General features: G+C 43.0%; 1 protein-coding gene across 8 annotated transcripts in view; it reads left to right on the forward strand.

Moving 5' to 3' along the window:
- Positions 1 to 25917, forward strand: part of hdac5 (histone deacetylase 5) — a 334491-nt gene that overhangs the window by 234215 nt on the left and 74359 nt on the right. For all 8 annotated transcript variants that reach the window (XM_085966332.1, XM_085966329.1, XM_085966334.1 and 5 more), the window contains one exon: positions 161 to 424. In XM_085966332.1, the coding sequence (XP_085822458.1) occupies positions 161 to 424 (264 nt within the window). The remainder of the gene's footprint in view (positions 1 to 160; positions 425 to 25917) is intronic.

The raw sequence follows: 25917 nt of genomic DNA on the forward strand, positions 1-25917 counted from the left end.
CATATTTCTAATTTTAGGATAAATTTCTGTTCACTTTATCAAAAGTTGCAAACTAAAAACTTGTGCTTTCTATTCATTTAACGTAAACCCTCTGGTGTTGGCTATGTAGATCCGACTGGGTGTTAATTGGTTTGTTTACGCATGTGAATGTTTGTCACAGATGCTTTCCAAGTCAAGTGAATCACCTCGGCAGCCTCCAAGTCACCTCGAGGAGACTGAAGAAGAGTTGTGTGAGCAACAGGACATGCAGGAGGATCAGGCATCTCCAAGCAGCAGCAGTATCAATACTGGAGGAAGTGAAGCAGCAAACGAAAATCTTGAACAGGATGCAATGCAGGTGAAGGATGAGCCACCAGATAGTGAAGAGGAAGATCAATTAGAAGATCAGAAAGAAGCTGAGGAACAAACTCTGCATTTCAATCAGGTAATTCCAATTCTTTATTAACTTCCATCTCGTATCTACAGTGACAGCAGTGGTCTCAGCCGATGACTCACAAGCCACCCACTTCTATTTTTTGTTTGTTTTTAGGTTGTTTTTTGCTGTAGTATATGAAATTAATTTTATTGTCCATGTAGGCTTGAACTTTTTAAAAACCATCAAAATGGCATTCCCACTGGAAATGCCAATCTGATTTGAAGAGTGGAAGTATAAGATCATTTTAATCATTACTGTGTAGAACTGTTTTTTTGGCATCCAAGTTCTTTGCGGCTTTAATACTTTTTTGATCAATTTACTGAAAGGGCTGAATGAAGTTTCTCCTGAATTCCCTATTAGATTTATTAGTGACTATCTTATATTTATGGCCCCTAGTTCTGGTCTTGCCCACAAGTGGGAAACATTTTCTCTACATCTACCCTATCAAACCCTTTCATAATCTTGAAGACCTCTATCAGCTCATCCCTCTGCCTTCTCTCTTCTAGAGAAAAGAGCCCCAGCCTGTTCAATCTTTCCTGATGGATATAACCTCTTAGTTCTGGTGTTATTCTAGTAAATTTTTTTGCACCTTCTCCAGTGCCTCAATATGATAAATGTGTTCTCTTAATTATTAGCACCCAGCAGAGTGAATGAAAAAATTAAATGTTAGATTATCGTAGTCATAATTTGGTTAAGGTAGAAGTTGGTTATGCAATCAAAACTTTACCAGAAACCAATTTCCATGCATGAAATGCTATCAAGACGAGTGGCTGAAAATAGGGAAATTGGTTTAAGAACATAAGAATTAGGAGCAGGATTAGGCCATACGGCCCTTCGGGCCTGCTCTGCCATTCAATCAGATCATGGCTACTCTTCGACCTCAACTCCATTTTCCCGCCCGATCTCCATATTCCTTGATTCCCCTAGAGTCCAAAATCTATATATAATTCAGCCGATTTACAAATAAAATCAACGCCAAAAAAGTTATACCATCTCAGGATATACAAATAGTTGTATATTACGGCCGAAGAAATTAAACCCAAGGGATCATCTAAAAAGTTCTTGCTTTAAACTTAATGTAGGTCAATGTGTGCCTTCTAGTACTGCCTCAAAATGTAAGAAAATCCAGCCTATAGATTGCTAGGGTTCTACAGGTTCTAAAACGACATGGGCCTGTATTTTTCGATCCCTACAGGTGTTTACGAGGTGTGTACCCACCCGTAGGAACATCGGAAATGCCCGTTTCAGGCATGCAAAGCGCTTGCGCTGATAACCGGCATTTCCGACCTGTCAACAATCCTCTTGATAGATCAGACGCCTGCCCAGGAGAAGGGCCTCTGCGATGGGAGAGTTCCGCTTTCTGCAGAACCTCCGCCTGCTGAAAACCCTTAGAAATCTTACGCCTGGTAAAAGCGTAAGGCCTGCTTTTACCAGCATAAGAGTTTAAAAAAAGTAAAAAAAAAAAAAATTTAAAAAAATTTCACTAATTTTTAAATACTTTAAAAAAAGGTAAGTTTATTTTTAGACCCGTAAAAAACTTTTTTCAAAAAATAAATTTTTGTTTAAAATATTTAATTTAATGTAATTTTAACTCATTTTAAAAATGATGGTTTTTTAAAAATGTATTTAATGTTTTGATGTCTTTTTTCAGTGATTCCCCATTCATACTTTTGACGGATCTATCTGTCAAAAGTATGAAGGGTGATTCCTTTCTCCCATTGGCTCGCCTAGCCCACGTGATCCCAGGGACGCTTGCGAACCGCATGCGCCCCTGGGATACGTGGGCCCTGCGCATTTCGTCGTGGAGAGGCCCAGGAGCGGAAATGGCCAGACCTCGGGAGCCCTCGGGTAAGGGCGAAGATTTTTTCCCGATAGGAGGCCTCCGCACGCGGGAAGCCTCCGATCGGAAATTACGGGTCTTGGTTAAAGTAAGCGTCCCAATTCAGTCTTTTATGCTGTGGGATTTGGAATTGGGGGTGGGGTGCAAGAGAAAGAAAGGAATAATCTCTGTTCTTTTTAGCTAGTCAGTAGTTTTTCATCTGACATAATCTAGTCTATCTTTCTTGAAGTTGTAGCAGAAAATAGAATGTAACCACATTTGCAAACTCAAAAGCATTATGGAAAAGGAAGTGGGTCGAGCTGCTGTATAGTGTTAGATGAAATGATTTATATTATGTTTTTCCTATTTAAGGTTTGAGGATTGGATTCTTGTGGGGGTTGGAAATGTCTGTTTTGAAACCATTTTAATGCAGGATTATTTGAAGTTTAAGTAGGATGCCTGGAGTTGATTATGTGATGATATCATTGGGCAACAGAGTAACTACCATTGCATTTGCAATATACAGAACATAAAACTTCCAAGGCAGAGCTCCAGCAGATATGGCAAGTGCTATGTCATTTTATTCAGCGCAACAGTTCTACAATTGTTTTTGTGCAGTATGCAAACTAGTTTACTTCTTTGATTTTTTTTGTGGAAATGTTTTTGCTGCTTCTTGCCATGTGTCAGTTTGGTTCAGTGGTATCATTTTAAGTTTTATATTTTATAAAATATCATTTAATGGGAAGTTAGATAAGTATATGAGAGAGAAAGGAATAGAAGGATATGTTGATGATAGAGTGAGATGAATTACAGTCAGAGGAGGCTCGTGTTGAACATAAAGAGCTGTTGGACCGAATGGCCTGTTTCTGTGTTGTAGAATTCTCTATCACTCTCGCCTCTTGAGTCAGAAGGTTGTAGATTCAAGCCCCTCTCCAGTACGAGCTCATAATTTAGGCTGACTTTTCAGTGCAGCACTGAGAGTGTTCCATTGTTGGAGGTGTTTTTTTTTAGGAGTTAAACTTTAAACCAAGGCCCCAACTGCCTGTCGAAGTGGACATCAAAAAATCACATGGAACTTTTTGAAGAAACATCGGGAGTTTTGCTGGTGTCCTGGCCAACAATTGTCCAGCAACAACAGAACGGATTAACCAGTCACTCATTTCATTGTGGTTTGTGGGACGATGGTGTATACAAATTAGCTGCCGCATGTGCCAAAAAATGACTGATTACATTTCAAAAGTAATTGGCTGTGAAGAGCATTAAAACATTCTGAGGATGTGAATTACGATAAATAAATGCAAGTTCTTTATTTCAGTCTCACTGCATCGTACACTTTCCACAGCTGAGAAGGTGAGCTTAGAGACCTCTGCTTGGGCCTGTATCAATACTAATGTATAGCAGCCACTTGGAGGTGTGCTAGAGCAGTCCTGGATGAGTGGCAGTCTGATTTTTTCCCCCACCCTGTATAGAAATGCGCATAGTGCCCCATGTTAACACTGTTGAGATTGGGTACTCTTGGTGTGGCGAAGTGCAGGCACAAGTCAGTATCCTATAGCAAATTGTATTGGAACTCTAGTACAATACAGCACGGTGGCATAGTGGTTAGCACTGTTGCCTCACAGCGCCAGGGACCCGGGTTCGAATCCGGCCTCGGGCGACTGTCTGTGTGGAGTTTGCACATTCTCCCCGTGTTTGCGTGGGTTTCCTCCGGGTGCTCCGGTTTCCTCCCACAGTCCAAAGATGTGCGGGTTAGGTTGATTGGCTATGATAAAATTGACCCTTAGTGTTAGGGGGATTAAATACGTGGGGTTACGGGGATAGGGTGGGATATGTGTTGGTGTAGGGGTTACGGGGATCGGGTGGGATATGTGTCGGTGCAGGCTCGATGGGCCGAAATGGCCTCTATCTGCACTGTGGGGTTTCTGTGATTTCTGTGATTCTGTGAATACACTCTTATTTATGCTACTGCAGTTAGGAACTCCATGTGCATTTCCATTTTACATCAAGATGTTCCAGGTTGCACATGCACAATTGTAGTAGACATTGACCGGAATTTTCCTTATCTTGGCGGGTCCGGTGCAGTCGGTGTCCCGACCCCGCTGTTGGCTGCATCCCGCTGAAGAAAATGAACTTGCCTCAATGGGGCCTATTCAGCCCGCCCAATACATTACCCGGCCCAATTGGATGAAGCGGGTCTGGTGACATCATTTATGACTCATTCTAAGCCGGGATCCTTAAAGGGACCCTGGCCACATTAAATTTTAAGATTAATCTAACATAGTGGGTGTTGAAACTTTACTGTACAATAATATAATAACAGTTATATATGAGTGACAAATATTTAAATAACATTTTCATTAAGTAATATAACTCCAGCTACAAATATGATCAAGAACATAATTTAAAAAGTACACTAATTGGGAAGTTATTGGTGTTTTAGTCACAAATCTATAGACTTTTGTATCAGTAACTGGTACAAATAAAAGATGGGTGTGTATAGGTAATACATAAAATTAAGCCGATTTTAAATGCAATTGTAAAGGGTGGATTTACAATCTTATGCAAGTTCAGCAGAAGAGCTGCAGAACCCCTGACAAACAGTGTAAGTGGTGCTTAAAATGTGTTTCTGGGATTTCTGCAGCTCTTCCGTTGAATTTAACAATGGACAAGTGAGAGAACCTCTGCAGAAATTCACCCTAAAATCACAGACTGAAAAATTAAATTAGTCATATTCAGGGACTGAAAGCAAATTGAACCAGTGGAATGAGTGATGAGAATGAAATTGTTATGGTTGATGACTTGATTTAATGTGTAACTGGACAATCACAGTATACTGTGAGAAAAACCTGACCAGAAACAACACAAAAATCTATTTAAATGGTATGTGTCATTTTTTATAGTGCAGATCAATTCACTGCAATTACTGTTCAGTTGGAAGGCAACAGCCAAGAATGGCCAGTGAAAAATTAACATTTACCAGTAGCTTTTCAAGTAGAACAGAATCTCCATCAATCTGTTAGCTGATGTAATAATCAACATGTTTTTATTTTGGTTTGTTTTCCGTGCTGTCAAGTAATCAATGGCCACGGAACTCACGCCTCAGGTTGACGGACGTGGTTGCCGCGCTGCATGAATCCCGTGGCCATGCAGGGAAATTTACAAAGTAGTGGGAGGAAGGTGTTTAAAGTGCCTGTAAAGTACCTCGTAATTATTTCAATTGGGTCCCCCGCCGCTGCAGGTCGGGTCGGCTCCACGATGACGGATGCGCCTGTGGGAAAGGCGTATGGCAGCGAGTTCACAGTGGGTTCCCGACCCGCTGTCAAAAAAAACAAGTTTCCCACCTGACCACACCTGCTACCACACTGTAAAATTCAGCTCCTTGAGTGCTGCAGAATGATAGTGTAAGTGTGCTCTATTTGAGGCGAAATTGGGCCAGGGAAGCTTATTTTTTAATTAAATTAAAGAAATATTAACATTTTTCAGTTAATTTTTTGTTCTTAATTATGCAGATAAATTCAATAAAATAAAATTAGAAGGCATAATTACAGAGAAAGTATTTCATTGACTTTGCAAAGGAAAGGGTTGGAGCTTTGCTTAAGCTGGGTACCAGACTTCCAGGGGCAATTGAGTTTACAGTAGTTTTAAAGAATAAAGAGAATCAGATTCAAACATTATATTCCTGAGTTTTAAAGTACAATATAGAGTCATAGAATTATACAGCACAGAAAGAGGCCCTTCGGCCCATCGTGTCCGCGCCAGCCATCAAGCCCTATCTATTCTAATCCCATTTTCCAGCACTTGGTCCGTAGCCTTGTATGCTATGGTGTTTCAAGTGCTCATCTAAATGCTTCTTGAATGTTGTGAGGGTTCCTGCCTCTACCACCCTTTCAGGCAGAGAGTTCCAGATTCCAACCACCCTCTAGGTGAAAAAGTTTTTCCTCAAATCCCCTCTAAACCTCCTGCCCTTTACCTTGAAACTATGCCCCCTGGTTACTGATCCCTCTACTAAGGGGAAAGTTCCTTTCTGTCTACTCTAACAATGCCCCTCATAATTTTGTACACCTCAATCAGGTCCCCCCTCAGCCTTCTCTGCTCTAAGGAAAACAACCCCAGCCTGTTCAGTCTCTCTTCATAGCTGAAGCGCTCCAGCCCAGGTAACATCTTGGTGAATCTCCTCTGCACCCTCTCCAATGCAATCACATCCTTCCTATAGTGTGACGACCAGAACTGCACACAGTATTCCAGCTGTGGCCTAACTAGCGTTTTGTACAGCTCCATCATAACTTCCCTGCTCTTATATTCTATGCCTCGGCTAATGAAGGCAAGTACCCCATATGCCTTTTTAACCACCTTATCTGCCTTCAGAGATCTATGTACATGCACATAAGGTCCTTCCTAGGGTCCTACCATTCATTGTGCATTCCCTTGCCTTGTTAGTCCTCCCAAAATGCATCACCTCACACTTTTCAGGGTTAAATTCCATTTGCCACTGTTCTGCCCATCTGACCAACCCGTCTATATCGTCCTGTAGCCTGAGGCTTCCCTCCTCGCTATTTACCGCTCCACCAATTTTCGTGTCATCTGCGAACTTACTGATCATACATCCTACATTCATATCTAAATCATTAATGTACACTACAAACAGCAAAGGACCCAGCACCGATCCCTGCAGTACACCACTGGACATAGGCTTCCAGTCACAAAAACAACCTTCGACCATCACCCTCTGCCTCCTGCCACTAAGCCAATTTTGGATCCAATGTGCCAAATTGCCCTGGATCCCATGGGCTCTTACCTTCTTGACCAGTCTCCCGTGTGGGACTTTGTCAAAAGCCTTACTGAAGTCCATGTAGACTACATCAACTGCACTACCCTCATCCACATACCTAGTCACCCCCTCAAAATTCAATCAAATTGGTTAGACATGATCTCCCCCTGACAAAGCCATGCTGATTATCCTTGATTAATCCTTGCCTCTCCAAGTGGAGACTAATTCTGTCCCTCAGAATTTTTTCCAATAATTTCTCTACCACTGACGTTAGGCTCACTGGCCTGTAATTCCCTGGTTTATCCCTACTACCCTTCTTGAATAATGGTACTACGTTAGCTGTCCTCCAGTCCTCTGGCACCTCCCCGGTGGCCAGAGAGGTTCTGAAAATTTGTGTCAGGGCCCCTGCAATCTCCTCCCTTGCCTCACACAGCAGTCTGGGATACATCTCGTCAGGGCCTGGGGATTTATCCGCTTTTGAGCCCTCTAAAACCACTAGTACCTCCTCCCTCTCAATACTAATTTGTTCAATTATATCACAATCCCCCTGCCTGATTTCTATGCCTACATCGTCCTTCTCCATAGTGAAGACAGATGCAAAATATTCATTTAAAACTTCACCCACATCTTCCGGCTCTACACACAGATTGCCACTTTGGTCCCGAATGGGCCCTACTCTTTCCTTGGTTATCCTCTTGCCCTTAATATACTTATAAAACACCTTAGGATTTTCCATTATTTTGCCCGCCATTGTTTTTTCATGCACCTTCTTCGCTCTCCTAATTTCTTTTTTAAGTAACCCCCTGCACTTTCTATACTCCTCTAGGGCTTCCACTGTTTTTAGTCCTTTGTATCTGCCAAAAGCCTCCCTTTTTTTCCTAATCCATTCTTGTATATCCCTTGACATCCAGGGTTCCCTGGACTTGTTGGTCCCACCATTGACCTTTACGGGAACATGTTGGTGTTGTACTCTCTCTATTTCCTTTCTGAAAGACTCCCGCTGCTCTGATGTTGATTTTCCTACAAGTAGCTGATCCCAGTCCACTTTGGCCAGATCCTGCCTTATTATATTAAAATCGGCCTTCCCCCAATTTAGAACCTTTATTTCCGGTCCATCTTTGTCCTTTTCCATGACTACCTTAAATCTCACCGAATTATGGTCACTGTCCCCAAAATGCTCTCCTGCTGACACTTCTACCACTTGCCCAGCTACATTCCCTAGAATTAGGTCCAGTACTGCCCCCTCTCTTGTAGGATTTTCTACATGCTGGCTCAAAAAGCTCTCCTGGATGCACTTTAAGAATTCCTCTCCCTCTAAGCCTTTCACACTCTAACTATCCCAGTTAATATTGGGGAAGTTGAAATCCCCTACTATTATTACCCTATTATTTCTACACTTCTCTGAGATTTGCCTACATATCTGTTCCTCTATCTCCCCCTGACTGTTTGGGGGCCTATAGTACACTCCCAGCAAAGTGCTTGCCCCCTTTTTGTTTTTAAGTTCTACCCATATGGCCTCTTTAGAGGAACCTGCTAAGATATCCTCCCTCCTTACAGCAGTAATTGACTCCTTCATTAATATTGCGACACCCCCTCCTCTTTTACACCCCCCTCTGTCTTGCCTGAAGATTCTATACCCTGGAATATTGAGCTGCCAGTCCTGCCCCTCCCTCAACCATGTCTCTGTGATAGCAACAATATCATACTCCCATGTGTTCATCAACACCTTCAATTCATCTGCCTTACTCGCAAGACTCCTTGCATTAAAATAAATGCCATCCAGCCTTGCCATACTCCCTTGTGCCGTTACATATTTGCTCTGCCTTCCAGACTGACTTGTTTTTTCCTCTATATTTGGCTGTGCATCACCCCCTACTATAGCTCCACTCCATATCCCATCCCCCTGCCAAGTTAGTTTAAACCCCCCCCCCCCCCCCCCCCCCCCCCACAGTACTAGCAAACCTCCCCGCAAGGATGTTGGTCCCGTTCCGGTTCAGGTGCAACCCGTCCGACTTGTACAGGTCCCACCTTCCCCAGAAGCAGACCCAATGATCCAGGAAACTAAAGCCCTCCCTCCTGCACCAACTCTTTAGCCACGCATTCATCTGCTCTATCCTCCTATTCCTATACTCTGCAGCACGTGGCACTGGGAGTAATATTTGTAAGAATTCAACTGATATTTTTGAAAATGACTATTTAAGAAAGATTCACGAGGAGTGGAAGCAGCAAACATTTTTTTTTAAAGGTTGGGACTTATACATATAAACTGTCAATTTAACATCAGTTGTAGGGGAAACCTGGAAAACCACAGCTCAATAAAGAATCATTCTCCCAGATTTAGGTAGGAGAGGTCATGTTTAATTAACTCGCAGGAGATTTCAACGATATTACTATCATGGGAAGGAAGTGAATGTTGAATACTAAAATTTTCAAAAGTTTTTGACAACTTTTCACAAAGTGAGAAAAATAGTGTCAAATAGAAATTTGGCGTGAATATCTAGGGTACCCTTAAATGGAAATTTTTGAATAGGGCAGGCCAGTGTTATGAATGAGGTGCACAGTCTGTCTACTCTGTCCAAACCCCTCATGATTTTGAACACCTCTATCAAATCTCCTCTCAATTTTCTCTGCTCTGAGGAAAACAACCCCAGCTTCTCCAGTCTATCCATGTAACTGAAGTCCCTCATCCCTGGAATCATTCTGGTAAATCTTTTCTGCACCCTCTCTAAGGCCTTCATATCCTTCCTAAAGTGCGGTGCCCAGAACTGGACACAATACTCCAGTTGAGGCCGAACCAGTGTTTTATACAGGTTCATCATAATTTCCACGCTTTTGTACTCTATACCTCTATTCATGAAGCCCAGGATCCCGTAAGCCTTTTTAACTGCTTTCTCAACCTGCCCTGCCACCTTCAACGATTTGTGCACATATACCCCTAGGTCTCCCTTTTCATGTGCCCTCTTTAGGATTGTAGCCTTGAGTTTGTATTTCCTATTCTTATTCTTTCTACCAAAATGTATCACTTCACACTTTTCTGCATTAAATTCTGTCTTCAGCCAATTTGATTCACTCCACGTGATATCAAGAAACAGCTTAGCACACTGGATACAGCAAAGGCTATGGGCTCTGACAACAACACGGCTCTATAGTGCTGAAGACTTGTGCCCCAGAATTAGTCGTGCCGCTAGCCAAGCTGTTCCAGTATTGCTACAACGCTGGCATCTACCCGATAAAGTGGAAAATTGCTACGGTATGTCCTGTCCAAAAAAAAAAAAGCAGGACAAATCCAAACCGGCCAATTACCGTCCCATTAGCCTATTCTCAATCATTAGCAAAGTGATGGAAGGTTTCGTCGACAGTGCTGTCAAGCGGTACTTACTCACCAATAATCTGCTCACCGATGCTCAGTTTGGATTCCGCCAGGAGCACCTGGCTCCTGACTTCATTACAGCCTTGGTCCAAATGTGGACAAAAGAGCTGAATTAGAGGTGAGGTGAGAGTAACTACCCTTGACATCGAGGCAGCATTTGATCGAGTGTGGTATCAAGGAGCCGAAGTGGAATTGAAGCCAATGGGAATCGGGGGGGAAAACGCTCCACTGGCTGGAGTCATACCTAGTGCAAAGGAAGATGCTTGTGGTTGTTGGAGGCCAATCATCTCAGCCCCAGAACATCGCTGCAGGAGCTCCTCAGGGCAGCATCCTAGGCCCACCCATCTTCAGCTGATTCATCAATGACCTTCCTTCCATCATAAGGGCAGAAGTGGGGATGTTCGCTGATGATTGCACAGAGTTCACTTCCATTCACAATTCCTCAGATAATGAAGCAGTCCATGCCCGTATGCAGCAAGACCTGGACATCATCCAGGCTTGGGCTGATAAGTGGCAAGGAACATTCACAACACAGAAGTGCCAAGCAATGACCATCTCCAACAGTAGAGAATCTAACCATATCCCCTTGACATTCAATGGCATAACCATTGTCGAATCCCCCACCAACATCATCCTGGGGGTCACCATTGACCAGAAACTTAACATAAGAACATAAGAAATAGGAGCAGGAGTAGGCCAATCGGCCCCTCGAGCCTGCACCGCCATTTAATAAGATCATGGCTGATCTGATCCTAACCGCCAATCTACTATCACAGAACCATCTCCTGAATCTAACAGAATTAGACACACGAAATAGGAGCAGGATCAGGCTACACGGCCCCTGGGCCCGCTCCGCTACCCACAGTGCCATGTCCGATCCGAACCTAGACTCATGTCCAAGTTCCTGCCCGCTCCCCGTAATCCTTAATTCCCTTTACTTCTAGGAAACTCTCTATTTCTGTTTTAAATTTATGTAATGATGTAGCTTCTATAGCTTTTTGGGGCAGCATATTCCATGGACCCACCACCCTCTGAGTGAAGTAGTTCCTCCTCATCTCAGTTTTGAAAGAGCAGCCCCTTATTCTAAGACTATGCCCCCTAGTTCTAGTTTCACCCATCATCGGGAACATCCTCCCCGCATCCACCCGATCCAACCCCTTCACAATCTTATATGTTTCAATAAGATCGCCTCTCATTCTTCTGAACTCCAATGAGTAGAGTCCCAATCTACTCAACCTCTCCTCATATGTCCATCCCCTCATCCCCGGGATTAACCGAGTGAACCTTCTTTGTACTGACTCGAGAGCAAGTATGTCTTTTCTTAAGTATGGACACCAAAACTGTACGCAGTATTCCAGGTGCGGTCTCACCAATACCTTGTACAACTGAAGCAATACATCCCTATTTTTATATTCTATCCCCCTAGCAATGAAAGCCAACATTCCATTGGCCTTCTTAATCACTTGCTGCACCTGCATACTAACCTTTTGAGTTTCGTGCACCAGGACCCCCAGATCCCTTTGTACTTCAGTACTTTCCAGTTTCTTGCCAATAAGATAATAACTTGCTCTACGACTTTTCCTGCTAAAGTGCATAACCTCACACTTTCCAGTATTGTATTCCATCTGCCAAATCTCTGCCCACTTACTTAGCCTGTCTATGTCCCCTTGCAGGTTTTTTATGTCCTCCTCACTCACTACTTTCCCTCCCATCTTAGTATCATCTGCAAACTTTGATATGTTACACTCAGTCCCCTCCTCCAAATCGTTAATATAGATTGTAAAGAGTTGGGGACCCAGCACCGACCCCTGCGGAACACCACTAGTTACTGATTGCCATTCTGAGAATGAACCATTTATCCCAACTCTCTGCCTTCTGTTAGATAGCCAATCCTCTATCCATGCCAGAATATTACCCCCAATCCCGTGATTTTTTATCTTAAGCAATAATCTTTTGTGTGGCACCTTGTCAAATGCCTTTTGGAAGTCTAAATACACTACGTCCACTGGTTCACCTTTATCCACCCTATATGTTACTTCCTCAAAGAACTCCAGCAAATTTGTCAAACATGACTTCCCCTTCATAAAACCATGCTGACTTTGTCCTATTAAATGATGATTATCCAAATATCCTGTTACTGTCTCCTTAATAATGGACTCCAAAATTTTACCTACCACAGATGTTAGGCTAACCGGTCTATAGTTTCCAGCCTTCTGTCTACTGCCCTTTTTAAATAAGGGTGTTACATTAGCAGTTTTCCAGTCTGCCGGGACCTTTGCTGAGTCCAGGGAGTTTTGGAAAATTATTACCAATGCATCCACAATCCCTACCGCCACTTCCCTCAAGACCCTAGGATGTAAGCCATCAGGTCCAGGTGATTTATCCGCCTTGAGTCCCATTATTTTACCGAGTACCACTTCCTTAGTGATTTTGATCGTGTTTAGCTCCTCCCCCCCTATAGCCCCCTGTTTGTCCAGTGTTGGGATATTCTTAGTGTCTTCTACTGTAAAGACTGATACAAAGTATTCATTCAGTGTTTTTGCCATCTCCATATTTCCCGCCATTAATTTCCCGGTCTCATCCTCTAAGGGACCAACATTTACTTTAGCCACCCTTTTTCTTTTTATATAACTATAAAAACTCTTACTATCTGTTTTTATATTTTTTGCTAATTTAATTTCATAATCTATCTTCCCTTTCTTAATCAATCTTTTTGTTATTTTTTGCTGTCTTTTAAAGTTTTCCCAATCCTCTATCCTCCCACTAGATTTAGCTACCTTATATGCCCTTGTTTTTAGTCGAATACTATCCTTAATTTCTTTACTTAGCCACGGATGGCTGTCTTTTCTTTTACACCCTTTTCTTCTCAGTGGAATATATATTTTTTGGAAGTTGTAAAATAACTCCTTAAATGTACACCACTGATCATGTATCGTCTTACCCTTTAATCTATTTTCCCAATCCACGCTACTCAATTCCGCTCTCATACCTTCATAGTCTCCTTTATTCAAGCTTAGCACGCTTGTTTGAGATCCAACCTTCTCACCCTCTAATTGAATATGGAATTCAACCATGTTATGGTCACTCATTCCAAGGGGATCCTTTACTAGGACATTTTTAATTAATCCTGTCTCGTTACACTGGACCAGATCTAAGGTTGCTTGCCCCCCTGGTCGGTTCAGTTACATACTGCTCAAGAAACCCATCCCTAATACACTCAATGAACTCATCCTCAAGGCAGCCCTGCCCAATTTGATTTGTCCAATTAATATGATAGTTAAAATCCCCCATAATTATAGATGTTCCCTTATTACAAGCCTCAACTATTTCCTGATTGATACTCCGTCCAACAGAGTTGCCACTGTTCGGAGGCCTATAGACTACGCCCACTAGTGTTTTTTTCCCCTTATTATTCCTTACCTCCACCCAAACTGTTTCATTATCCTGATCTTTTGACCCAATATCATTTCTCTGTATTACAGTGATTCCTTCCTTTATTAACATAGCCACCCCACCTCCCCTTCCTTCCTGCCTGTCCTTCCTGATCGTTAAATAACCTGGTATGTTTAATTCCCAGGCATTGTCACCCTGCAGCCATTTTTCTGTAATGGCCACAAGATCATACCCATATGTAGTTATTTGTGCCATTAACTCGTCTATTTTGTTATGAATGCTACGTGCATTCAGATAGAGAACTTTCAAATATGTTTTGTGACACTTAGTTCCTGCTTTTGCCCTTTTTATTACTTTACCTTTTACTCCATACCTTCTGCCCCTTCCTGACACGCTCTGGTTTTTAATTTCCCCACTGCTACCTAAGTGTATGACCTTCTCTGTTGTCATTTTTATTATTTGCTCTCTAGGAACCTTCCCCCCCCCCCCCCCCACCCCCCAACTAGTTAGTTTAAAGCCCTCTCTACAGCCCTAGTTATATGATCCGCCAGGACTCTAGTCCCAGCACTGGCCAAGTGAAGCCCGTCCCAACGGAACAGCTCCCTCCTGCCCCAGTACTGGTGCCAGTGTCCCAGGAAGCAAAACTCATTTCTCCCACACCAGTCTTTCAGCCACGCATTTAACTCTCTAATTTTATTTGTCCTAGCCAAATTCGCTCGTGGCTCAGGTAATAATCCAGAGATTATTACCCTTGAGGTTCTGTTTTTTAATTTGACCCCTAGCTGCTCATACTCCTTTAACAGAACCGGCTTCCTAGTCCTAGCTACGTCGTTTGTACAACAACTGGATCCACCCCCTCCCACTGCAAGTTTCTTTCCAGCCCAGAGGAGATGTCCTTAACCCTGGCACCGGGTAGGCAACACAGCCTTCGGGACTCTCGCTCTCGGCTGCAGAGAACTCTATCTATCCCCCTAATAATACTATCCCCTACCACTACAACATTTCTAGTTACTCCCCCCTCTTGAATGGCCCCCCGTTCCACGGTGCTGTGGCCAGGTTGCTCATCCTCCCTGCAGTCCCTGCTCCCGTCCCCACAGGGAGTAAGAACCTCGAACCTGCTGGACAAGAGCAAGGGCTGCGGCTCCTCCAGCTCTACCTCCTGGATCCCCGTACCTGCCTCACTTGTAGTCACACCGTCCTGTCCCTGACCATGGGCTACAGCTGAATTAATTAACTTCATAGGTGTGACCACCTCCTGATACACAGAGTCCAGGTACTTCTCCCCCTCCCTGATGTGTCGCAGTGTCTGAAGCTCAGACTCCAGCTCATCAACACGGAGCTGGAGTTCCTGTAGCAGCAGACACTTGTCACAAACGTAATCACTGTGAGCCTCAATGGGGTTCACCGGCTCCCACATCTCGCAACAGTAACACATCACCTCCATTCTATGTAATTAATTAAATTTTTTATTGTTAGTTATGGACACCCTCTGCCCGATTATAGATGCTAGTATCCCCTTTAATTAATTGGATTTAATTTAAATCAATCCCTCTAATTACACCAGTTAAATGGTTTACCAACAGTCACTCTGCACCAGAAAGGCCTTATTAACTACAACCCACATAGTTCAAGTTTGAAAAGAGCACCTAACACCCCACTTACCCTAACTCACACACTTACCCAAACTCTCAACACTCTTTGATGACTCGCACTAGGACTGGTCTTTTTATACTGTTTGTTTGTTTACAGCCAACTGAGTCACCCCTGCTGATTGGTTAGAAAACTGGTTTCCACTGCCTGCTGTGCCAATTTACTCCTACTGCAGTGTAACCTTGTTTTACTCTTCTTAAACCAACAGAATCCCAAATATTTAACTTTTCCCCTTTACTTAAACTGCTTAAGTAATCTTATCAAGAATGATTTAAAGAGAAATAACAATTAAAGAACTCACACACTTACCCAAACTCTCAGCACTCTCTGCTGGACCAACCACATAAATACTGTGGCTACAAGAGCAGGTCAGAGACTGGGTATACTGAGGCGAGTGACTCACCTCCTGACTCCCCAAAGCTTATCCACCACCTTCATGTCAGGAGTGTGATGTAATATTCTCCACTTGCCTGGATGAGTGCAGCTCCAATAACACTTAAAAGCTTGACACCATCTAGGTCAAAGTAGTCCACTTGATCGGCACCCCATACACCACCTTAAACATTCACTCCCTCCACCACTCGCGCAATGTGGGTGCAGTGTGTACCGCCTCCAAGATGCACAACAACACCTCCCAAACCCGTGACCTCTACCACCTAGAAGGACAAGGGCAGCAGGTGCAAGGGAACACCACCACCTCCAAGTTCCCCTCCAAGTTACACACCATCTTGACTTGGAAATATATCACCGTTCCTTCATCATCCTGGGTCAACTCCCTAGCTAACAGCACTGTGGAAGCACCTTCACTACATGGACTGTAGCGGTTCAAGAAAGTGGCTCAGCACCACCTTCTCGAGGGCAATTAGGGTTGGACAATAAATGCTGGCCTTGCAAACGATGCCCACATCCCGTGAATTCATGTTTTTTTAAAGGACAAAGACTGAGGTGATAGATTGGAAAAGAGCAAGTTATGAGGTAATGAGGGTGGAACTAAAGAAGGTAAACTGGGAGAAAATCTTGAAAAACAAAGACAGAAAAACAGTGGGAAATATTTTAAAGGATAATCAGTAGAGTTCAAGAGAAATGTATTCCACTAAAAACCAAAAACAAGCAAGCTAATTCTGGGGCATTGCGGATGAATAAAGAACTAAAGGAAAAATTGAATCTGAAGAAAAAGACATCCAAGAAGTACTTAGATACTAAAGGAGAGGAGGAGAAAAGCAAATATGGAAAACTTAGGCGAGAAATTTTTAAAAAAACATCAGGAAGACAAAGAGAAATTACAGAATCATATCAAGGAATATAAAAATAAATAATAAAATGTTCTATAGACACAGAAATAACAAAAGGAAAAACAAGGTAAACTCGCAGTTAATGACAGAAAAATGGCAGAAGTATTGAATAACTACTTTGCCTCAGTTTTACTAAAGAAGATAACGAAATAGACACTTTACACAAGGATGAGCTTAAAAAGAATATTAATACAGTTGGGATACAAGAAGACATTAGAAAACTGGCAGACTGGCCAGTTAAGTGGCAAATGAACTTTAACATAGATAAATGTGAGGTGATGCACTTTGGTAGGAAAACAGAAACATCTACACCTCAGAAAATAAGAAACTGAATGGGGTAGAACAGCAAAGGGATCGAGGGATACAGGTGAACAAATAATTAAAAGCAGCATCGCAGATCAGCAAAGCAATTAAAAATGCTAACAAAGCACTGGGATTTATTTCTAGGAGTATAGAATTCAAAAGTAGTGAAGGATTAAACTTGTTTAGGATCCTGGTCAGGCCGTACTTGGAGTACTGTGCACCAGTTTAAAAAATTAAGAAATTAAAAGTAGATCAGGAATTCAGAGTGATTTCACATGAAGGGTAATACGGAATAAGGTACCAGGGAACGCCATTTAATCGAATAATAAATAAATGGGTTGAAAAGGTAATGAAATGTGCTTGTGGAGGAAGTGAGGATCGAGGGAAATGGTGAGAAAATGGGGTTGAGATCAATTAAAATGAATAGATGTTTGGGTAAATGGCCTTTTCCTGTTCCTAACCTGCGTTGTGTCTGTGTGGATCAATTACAAAAGCAAAATACTGCAGATGCTGGAAATCTGAAATAAAAACAGAAAATGCTGGTAATACTCAATCACGGTAAAACTGAAACTAAATTTTTAAAAAAATAAACAAGCTTAAAACTAGAATTAATTGGGATTTTAGTTCATTTGATTACATTTAAAAAATATGTTTGGAGAAGTTTGCAAGCAAGGTCAGATCCTGAACCAGCCAGTTCTAAATATTCTGCTTCAAAGCTGCCGTGGTGGCCTTCCGAGAAAGTTCACAGTACACCAGTTGCTACAGCCTGGAAGCTGTATTTGCTGCGTGCTAGTCTTACATGCTGAAACCCACATGCAAAAAAGCAGCATTCGTCGGTATCCAGTCTCGGCCACAGTCTAGAAGTGAGTTTTTCTGTGTCTTGGACAAGTAATCGAAGCACATTATGGTGGTTGAAAGCTCCCTTTTGGGGTGTAGCATCACCAATGCGAAGGTCATCTACTGTAATCCAGTTAGGTCCCAACGTGATGCCGAAGCGAAGTAGAGTGAAAGCATCCTCCAGAAATGTCACTCCAATTCACTTTGGAGTTAGGTTGAGTCCTGACTCTGGATTGACAAAATGGCCCAGAAATTCCGACTGTAGGCCTCTCGCGGGCGGAGGGCTGCGATCTGGAAAAGTCTGCGCCAAGACCGGAGGGCTCCCGGGAGGCGCTGAGTTCCGTTCCTGGGCCTCTCTAAACTACCGGTGCGCAGGGCCCACGTATCCCAGAGGCGCAGGCGGTTCGCAGCGTCCCTGGGATCACATGGGCCATGGGGAGCCAATCAGCGAAGGGAATCTCCATTCATACATTTGACAGGAAGACCGTCAAATATAATAATAATTCAACTTTATTGTCATTGTACAAGTACATGAACAACGAAATGTGATCTTGCAAGCTCCCATGAGTCCAGTACAAATAACATTAACATTAAACGTAAATAGCACCGTCCTGGGAGAAGCAAAGCCGCTGTGTCTGTGCGCGCCGCCATTCCATTTCCACCATTCCTCCTGTCCGACAATCTTCAGCCCAACGCCCGGGCCTGCTCACCAGCCGCCCCTCCCGGGGCTCTTTCCGTGACCTCACCAACCGCCCCTCCTCAGGGCTCCTTCCGTGACCTTCTGCACCTGGTCTTCCCTGATGGTCACCCCTCCAGGTACTAACCAGGCCTGGCTCTGCTTAGCTTCTAAGCCTTAGCCAGTGACCCTGTCCCTAGTCCCAGGAACAGGAATATATGAATAGAGATCACCCCCAAAACATAGTAAAACTTTAAAAACATTTTTTTTTTAAATGACTTGAAATTACATAAATTAACTATTTTAAACAAAAATTTAAATTTTTGAAAAAAATAAAGTTTTTAACGGGGCTAAAAATAAACTTACCTTTCTTTAAAGTATTTTTAAATGATAAATCAGTGGAAATTTTTTTTAAAAACTTTTTTCAACTCTTATCCTGGTAAAAGTAGGCCTTGCGCCTGCTTTTACCAGGCGCAAGAATTGTAAGTGTTTTCTGCGGGCAGAGGGTCTCCAAAAAGCGGAACTCTCCACCCGCAGAGGCCCTGCTCCAGGGCAGCCGGAGGATCTGTCAAGAGCTTCCTTGACAGATCGGAAATGCCGGCTTCCAGTGCATGCGCAGTGCATACCTGAAACCGGCATTTCCGATGTCCCTACGGGTGAGTACACAGCGCGTACGCACCCGTAGAGATCGGCATTTCTGCCCCAATAACTTTAGTGTCAATGCAAAGCAAAGGATCCTTGCACTTGCACTACCACTAACATAAGTCACCATCAATTAGTTGAAAATACTGATAACTATGGAAAGTTCACAGTCCAGATTTTTCTGGGGCTTTGGCTATGAAAGCATGGAAGGGTGGAAATAGCAAGCATTTATTTTTTTTATCTGTAAGTGCCATTATTTTCTAGGTGGGGAAGGGTAAACTGGGGTTACAGTTCATTATGGGGAAAAAAAGGAATAGTATTAATATTCTGGGAATGCTGTCTCTAATTTCAGTTCTGATCTAGCCATGCCGTTTTCACAGGTTTGTTAAATAAGTGGTATTGTAGTTCTATTGCTAGATTTGTCAAGCACTTTGCTTTAAATGTTATAGAACAGGCGATAGTGTGAAATGGATTGTCGGATTTAGGCTAATTGTGGCCAAAAAGGGTAGTATCTTTAGTTATTGGAACATCAGCTCAGTGCTGTTCATTTTATTTCAACTTTGCTAATTTTTCTGAATGATGCTCATCAATAGATGTTATCTGAGTATTTTTGCCATATCTTGGAACCACACAATACCTATTTTAAAACAAATTGGTCATTACTGGAAAAAAAAACTTTAAAATGCTGAATTCAGATAATGGGCTTTGGAGGTAACTCCTTTTCAGTACATTTATAATCTAAAAGTAAAAATATATGCTTACTGTTGTTTTCATTCTTTGTCATCAGTAGTTCACCATCTTCCAAGGTGTTTCGTGTGTGGAGTGCAGCAGCAGCGATCCTCAGCAAGGAACTGAAGCTGAGGCAGGCCCAGTTGTTGACCGCAGCAGGCGAGCTGAGCACCTTGCCTGAGAGGCTGGGGAGGCCTGCTGCTGAGGTTGGGAGAGAATAGGGAGGCCATGGTCTGACAAGTGGAACACGTGGCTGAGCTCAAAGTGGCAAGGGACCAGGAAGAACAAGGCTGGGTCCAGAAGCATAGGGGCTGTGTCCAGAGTCAACTTGGGAATGGTCAATTTCTTTGTTCTAGTTCTTGGATCTGATTGGTCAGTGGGAACCATGCAGTATTACAAGCTACGTGATTAGCAGGGATAAATGAATCAACTTGATTAAAAAGTCACAAACAGTCAAGATAGTCAGTTATTTTAGATAGATAGATCTGGCAATAGGTGCCAACAAAAACTCAGACGTTAACTTTACAATGGATTTGAGCATTACTATAGTGGAAAAACACATGCTATTTTCATTAAGTGCGAGGTTTTGCCCTTACTGGAACTTTAAGGGCTGGATTTTATCAATGGAGGCGAGTAAGGGACGGGACTCCCACTTTTGGGGTTGTAGTCCCGCCTCCATCGAGTTGAGGCCAACCTACTTGATTTTCCCTTGATTGACCTTGTTGAGCCCACCCAGCGGGCTCAGCATGCCAATTAAGGGCCACCCGGCAACAGGTGACATCACAGATTGACATTTCATCTGTCAAGAGCTTTTGACAGATGAAATATCAGCATTTGACAGCTCTTTGAAGCTGTCAAACACTGACAATCTGTACTCTAAGTTAATTCCTTCCTCTCAGGCTGATTTAGCGATCTCTCCAGAACAGATAGCAGAGGCTGCAGCTTTTGACAGCTCGCGGCCATTCTGCTTTCTGTGCCGATGGGCTGAGGGACTCCCGAGACCTGAAGGAAGGAAGCCTGCATTAGTAAGTAAAGGTAAGTAAAACTTATTTAAACACATTACACACAACAAACACACTTACCTCTGCACTCATGCATCCGTCACTCACCTGAACACCGGACACCTCGAACCCGCCAAGTCCTTCAGCCCGACGGTCCGCCTCGTTAACTTGGCGTGGTTTGGAGCTGTCGGGAAGTCCACACTTAAGGGATAAAAATAGGGTACCCGCCTCCTGGGAAACAGGCATGGGGGCAGGATGGATTCGCGCCCCCCGATTTTGCGATTTTAACACCCCACACGCCTCCATTCCCACCTCCACGGCCCATGGAAATTCTAGCCCTAAGAGTTTGAGATACGAGTCTAATTCCTTATGTAGTCTAGTCAGTTATTTATGGTACCAATCTCCTTTACTAAACTTCACACTGATAACAATGATAATGGAATGTTGAAAAAGTGTCGTTTTCATCAAGTTAACCCAATAAACTATCGTTAATACTTCACAGTGAAAAGCAAGTGGCATTGTTAATACAAAGCACAGCCAAAATATTACTGAAGCGGCGCTTTGCTTTATGTATGATTGCTGCTTTTGAGGTAATTTTTACATTCACAAAGCAAGGGAGGAAATTTGTAATGACAATTACTTTGCAATTTAGTGCTACATATGTTTTAATGATCTCTGAAATCTGTTGGGAGGTGATCTAGTTTTTGTCTGGTGGGGGGGGGGGCCTCCCTATTCTCTCCTGACCTCAGCAGCAGACCTCTCTACTCTGTCTCGGTGCTTCTGCCGAGGTCAACAACTGGACCTGCCTCGGCTTCAGTTCCTAGGCCTTGGCTGAAGCCTGCTGCTGCTGCATTTCATGTAAGAAACACCTTGGATGATTAACTATTGAATACAAAGAATGCTTTACTTTTTTAGATTATAAATGAACTAAAAAGGATATAACTTTGAAGCCCATTACCTGAATTCAGCATTTTAGAGCTTTTTAAATCATCTGGTGGGGGCTATGCACCATATTCAGTGGCAGTGTGTCACAAGGGTACAAAATGAACTTTTTACCAGGAATGTGGAGCACTTCATGAAATATAGGGGAGTTGATTTTTTTCTTATTTAGAAAAAGGTTATTGTCAAACATGTCTGATGGTCTCATCCATTTTCACAATCTCATTATTCCCACGATTGTATACATAAGCTCTTGGATACAAAATATGTATCCGTGCTATGCCTAAAGATGCACATACTGATTTTTGAGATTAGCCCTGGAGCTATAGCACAAAGTTACAATGTTGTAGCTTAGAAAAATGTTTTGTAGATTGCCAGTTTGCTGTAAAATATCATGTAAGCTTTTGTGTGTGTTTTTTTTGTTGCTCCAAACAAAGAAGCTAGATATCATGGCCATCTTTCATTCCACAAAAAAATGTTGGTTGTCTGCCATTAAATAACTGGAAGCAGCTTTCCTTGCAACACTATGCCTAAACATGGGGATGTTTTAAATTCACTGAGAAGGGATAAACAATAATAAGTACCTTTACTTGCTTATCTAATAATTAAAAGATAATTTACTGAAATTGTACATAATTTTAAAATAAATAGTGAAATAACACCAAACAAGTATTTTTCTACATTGATGGAAAGAACACTTTTTTTTGGAAGTTTCTGGATTGAAGGAAGAGTTCCTGTTAACAAACACTGATGTGTGAGGCCCCTGATGCTGATCTAGTTAGCATGTCTGCATTGATAAAGATGGTAGTGGACTAATCAAGTGCCCTGTGATTTTGTAATTTTGCTGCCAAGATTATCATAAATACCAGTTTAGATTAAAGTTTTACTACTGGAATCCCTTAAAAGTTGATAACTAAATGTCTCCTTAAATACAGCTATCGCTGTTTCCAGTGCAGTTACAGTTCATGTGCTTTTGGTTACTGGAGAGTAGTGAGCCTTGGCTGTAATTTTGGAGGATAAGATGCAAATGCTGCAGATAAGTACAGGAAACTCTCGTTTAAACGGCACCTAATTCTCCGGAATTCTCTATTAACCGGCAAAATTCATACTCCGAAAACACCTCAATAACCAGAAATGTTGCTGAGTCCGAGTCTCCCGCGGTGGCCGAGTTAGTCAGTGGGGGTAGTTCTCCAAACTGCCACTACTCGGCTTCTTGGCGCTGTCAGAAGTCCGAACACCTCAATAACAGGAGTCTGACTCTTTGTTTGTTAAAAATAGCCTTGGTAGATAACCCTCTCCGTCATCCGGAATTTTTAATCAACCGGCACCATCTCGGTGCCGGATACCAAAGAGTTTCCTGTAAATGTACATAGCTGCCACCAGTTTTGATTTGCTAAAGGAAGAAAAGTTGTCATTGTTGATAAAGTAAATTTAAAAATTATTTTAAATTCCTGTCCTTCCAGACAGGAGTGCATTGTTTTATTTTTAATTCCAGACACTTCTCCAGCTGAGAAAGTGGTTCACAACCTGCTCTCAGGTCTTGATGACTCATCGTTTGGTTCACAACCTGCTCTCAGGTCTTGATGACTCATCGTTTAAGCTGATGGAAGCCATCCAGCTGCCTCAGATGCTATTTTCCCCTTTTCCAGAAGGGAAATGCCTGCACTTTACTTATCACCCCAAACCCCCTGACATCTCAAGTCAAGATTTGAAAATGTGTAATGTGGAGGCAGGAACCTACATCCGACCATATGTGATTCCGCATCTGGAGTACTGCGTTCATTTCTGAGCACGGCACCCCTGGAAGGACATTTGGCCTTGGAGTGGGTGCAGCGCAAATTCACCAAAATGGTACCGGGGCTAAAAGGGTTAAATTATGAGGAGAGGTTGCAGAGACTAGGATTGTATTCCCTTGAGTATAGAAGATTAGGAGTGATCTATTTGAGGTGTTTTAAGGTGATTAAAGGATTTGATGGGGCAGATAGAGAAACTATTTCCTCTGGTGGGGGGAGTCCAGAACAAGGGGGCATAACCTTAAAATTAGGGCTAGGCCGATCAGGGTGAAGTCAGGAAGCACTTCTTCACACACAGGGTAGTGGAAATCTGGAACTTTCTTCCTCCCAAAAGCTGCTGAGGCTAGGTCAATTGAAAATTTCAACACTGAGATTGATAGATTTTTGTTAGGTAAGTAAGTAGCACGGAGTCCAGTTCTACGGAGTACTGCTTCTACAGAGTGCTAAACTCAGGAATTCGGTGAGATTGGGGGTAAGAAGTGCTGCTTGATACATAAAAAAATAAATAAACAACTAGGGTTAAATTAGGACTGTGGGCTAAGTTTCAGTAAAGACCGAAAGCATATAACTAAATTTAATAAATTAAACAAGGCTATTACCTAGATTAAAAACTATTAATAGACAATTGAGCATTTCAAAACTTGAAAATCTAATTAGTTAAATAAAATACAATAGAGATGGCAGGGCAGGTGATGTGTTGTAGCTGTAGCATTTGGGAGCTGGTGGACCCCAGTGTGATCCACAGCAACCGCATCTGCAGTAAGTGTCTGCAGCTCGAGGAACTTTGGCTCAGAGTTGATGAGCTGGAGTCCAAGCTTTGGACACTGCGATACTTCAGGGAGGGAGAAAGTTACCTGGACACTTTGTTCCAGGAGGCAGTCACACCCGTTGGGTTAAATACTTCAGGGACAGGAGGGTGTGACTACGAGTGCGGCAGGTATGGGGATCCAGAAGGTAGCATTGGAGGAGCCTCAGCCCCTGCACTTGTCCAACAGGTACAAGGTTCTTGCAGCCTGTGTGGACGAGAGAAGGGAGGATGAGTAAACTGACCACAGTGGTACAGGGGGCCATTCAAGTTGGGGGAGTAAAAAGGAATGTAGTGTTGGTGGGGGATAGATACTGTTCTCTGAAGCCAAGAACGTGAGTCCCAAAGGCTGTGTTGCCTGCCTGGTGCCAGGGTTAAGGACATCTCCTCGGGGCTGGAGAGGAACTTGGAGTGGGAGGGGAAGGATCCAGTTGTCGTGGCCCATGTAGGTACCAACGACATAGGACTAAGAAAGAGGTTCTGCTGAGGGAGTATGAACAGCTAGGGGCTAAATTAAAAAGTAGAACCACAAAGATAATAATCTCTGGATTACTGCCTGAGCCACGAGCAAATTGGCATAGGGTCAATAAGATCAGAGAGTTGAATGCGTGGCTCAAGGATTGGTGTGGGGGAAATGGGTTTTGATTCATGGGGCACTGGCACCAGTACTGGGGAAAGAGGGAACTGTTCCGTTGGGACGGGCTTCACTTGAGCCGTGCTGGGACCAGTATCCTGGCGAATCAAATAACTAGGGCTGTAGATAGGGCTTTAAACTAAATAGTGGGGGGGAGGGTTCAGGTGAGGGGAAACTTAGAAGGTTAAAGAGAAAGGACAAGGCAATAGTGCAGGGTAGCAATAGGGGTAATGATAACCAGTGTGTGACAGGGCGGGACAGAGCGTACAAGCGTAAGATTGCGCCAGCAAAAAGGGTCAGAGTAGGGAAAAATGGTAAAAAGACAAAATTAAAGGCTCTTCTGAATGCACGCTGCATTCGTAACAAGATACAGGAAACTCTCATTTAAGCGGCACCTAAATATCTGGAATTCTCTATTAACTGACAAAATTCATACTCCGAAAACAGCACCTCAATAACCGGAAATGTTGCCGAGTCCGAGTCTCCCGCGGTGGCCGAGTTAGTCAGTGGGGGTAGTTCTCCAAACTGCCACTACTCGGCTTCTTGGCGCTATTGGAAGTCCGAACACCTCAATAACAGGAGTCTGACTCTTTGTTTGTTAAAAATAGCCTCGATAGATAACCCTCTCCGTCATCCGGAATTTTTAATCAACCGGCACCATCCCGGTCCCATCTGTGCCAGATACCAAAGAGTTTCCTGTAGATGAATTGACAGCACAAATAGAAATAAATGGTGTGATCTGATAGCCATTACAGAGACATGGCTGCAAGGTGACCAAGGCTGGGAACTGAATATTCAGGGATATTTGACATTTCGGAAGGATAGGCAGAAAGGAAAAGGAGGTGGGGTAG

The sequence above is a fragment of the Somniosus microcephalus genome, chromosome 24, assembly GCF_052327205.1.
Source record: "Somniosus microcephalus isolate GS21.2 chromosome 24, FLI_Smic_1.0, whole genome shotgun sequence".
Lineage (NCBI taxonomy): Eukaryota > Metazoa > Chordata > Chondrichthyes > Squaliformes > Somniosidae > Somniosus > Somniosus microcephalus.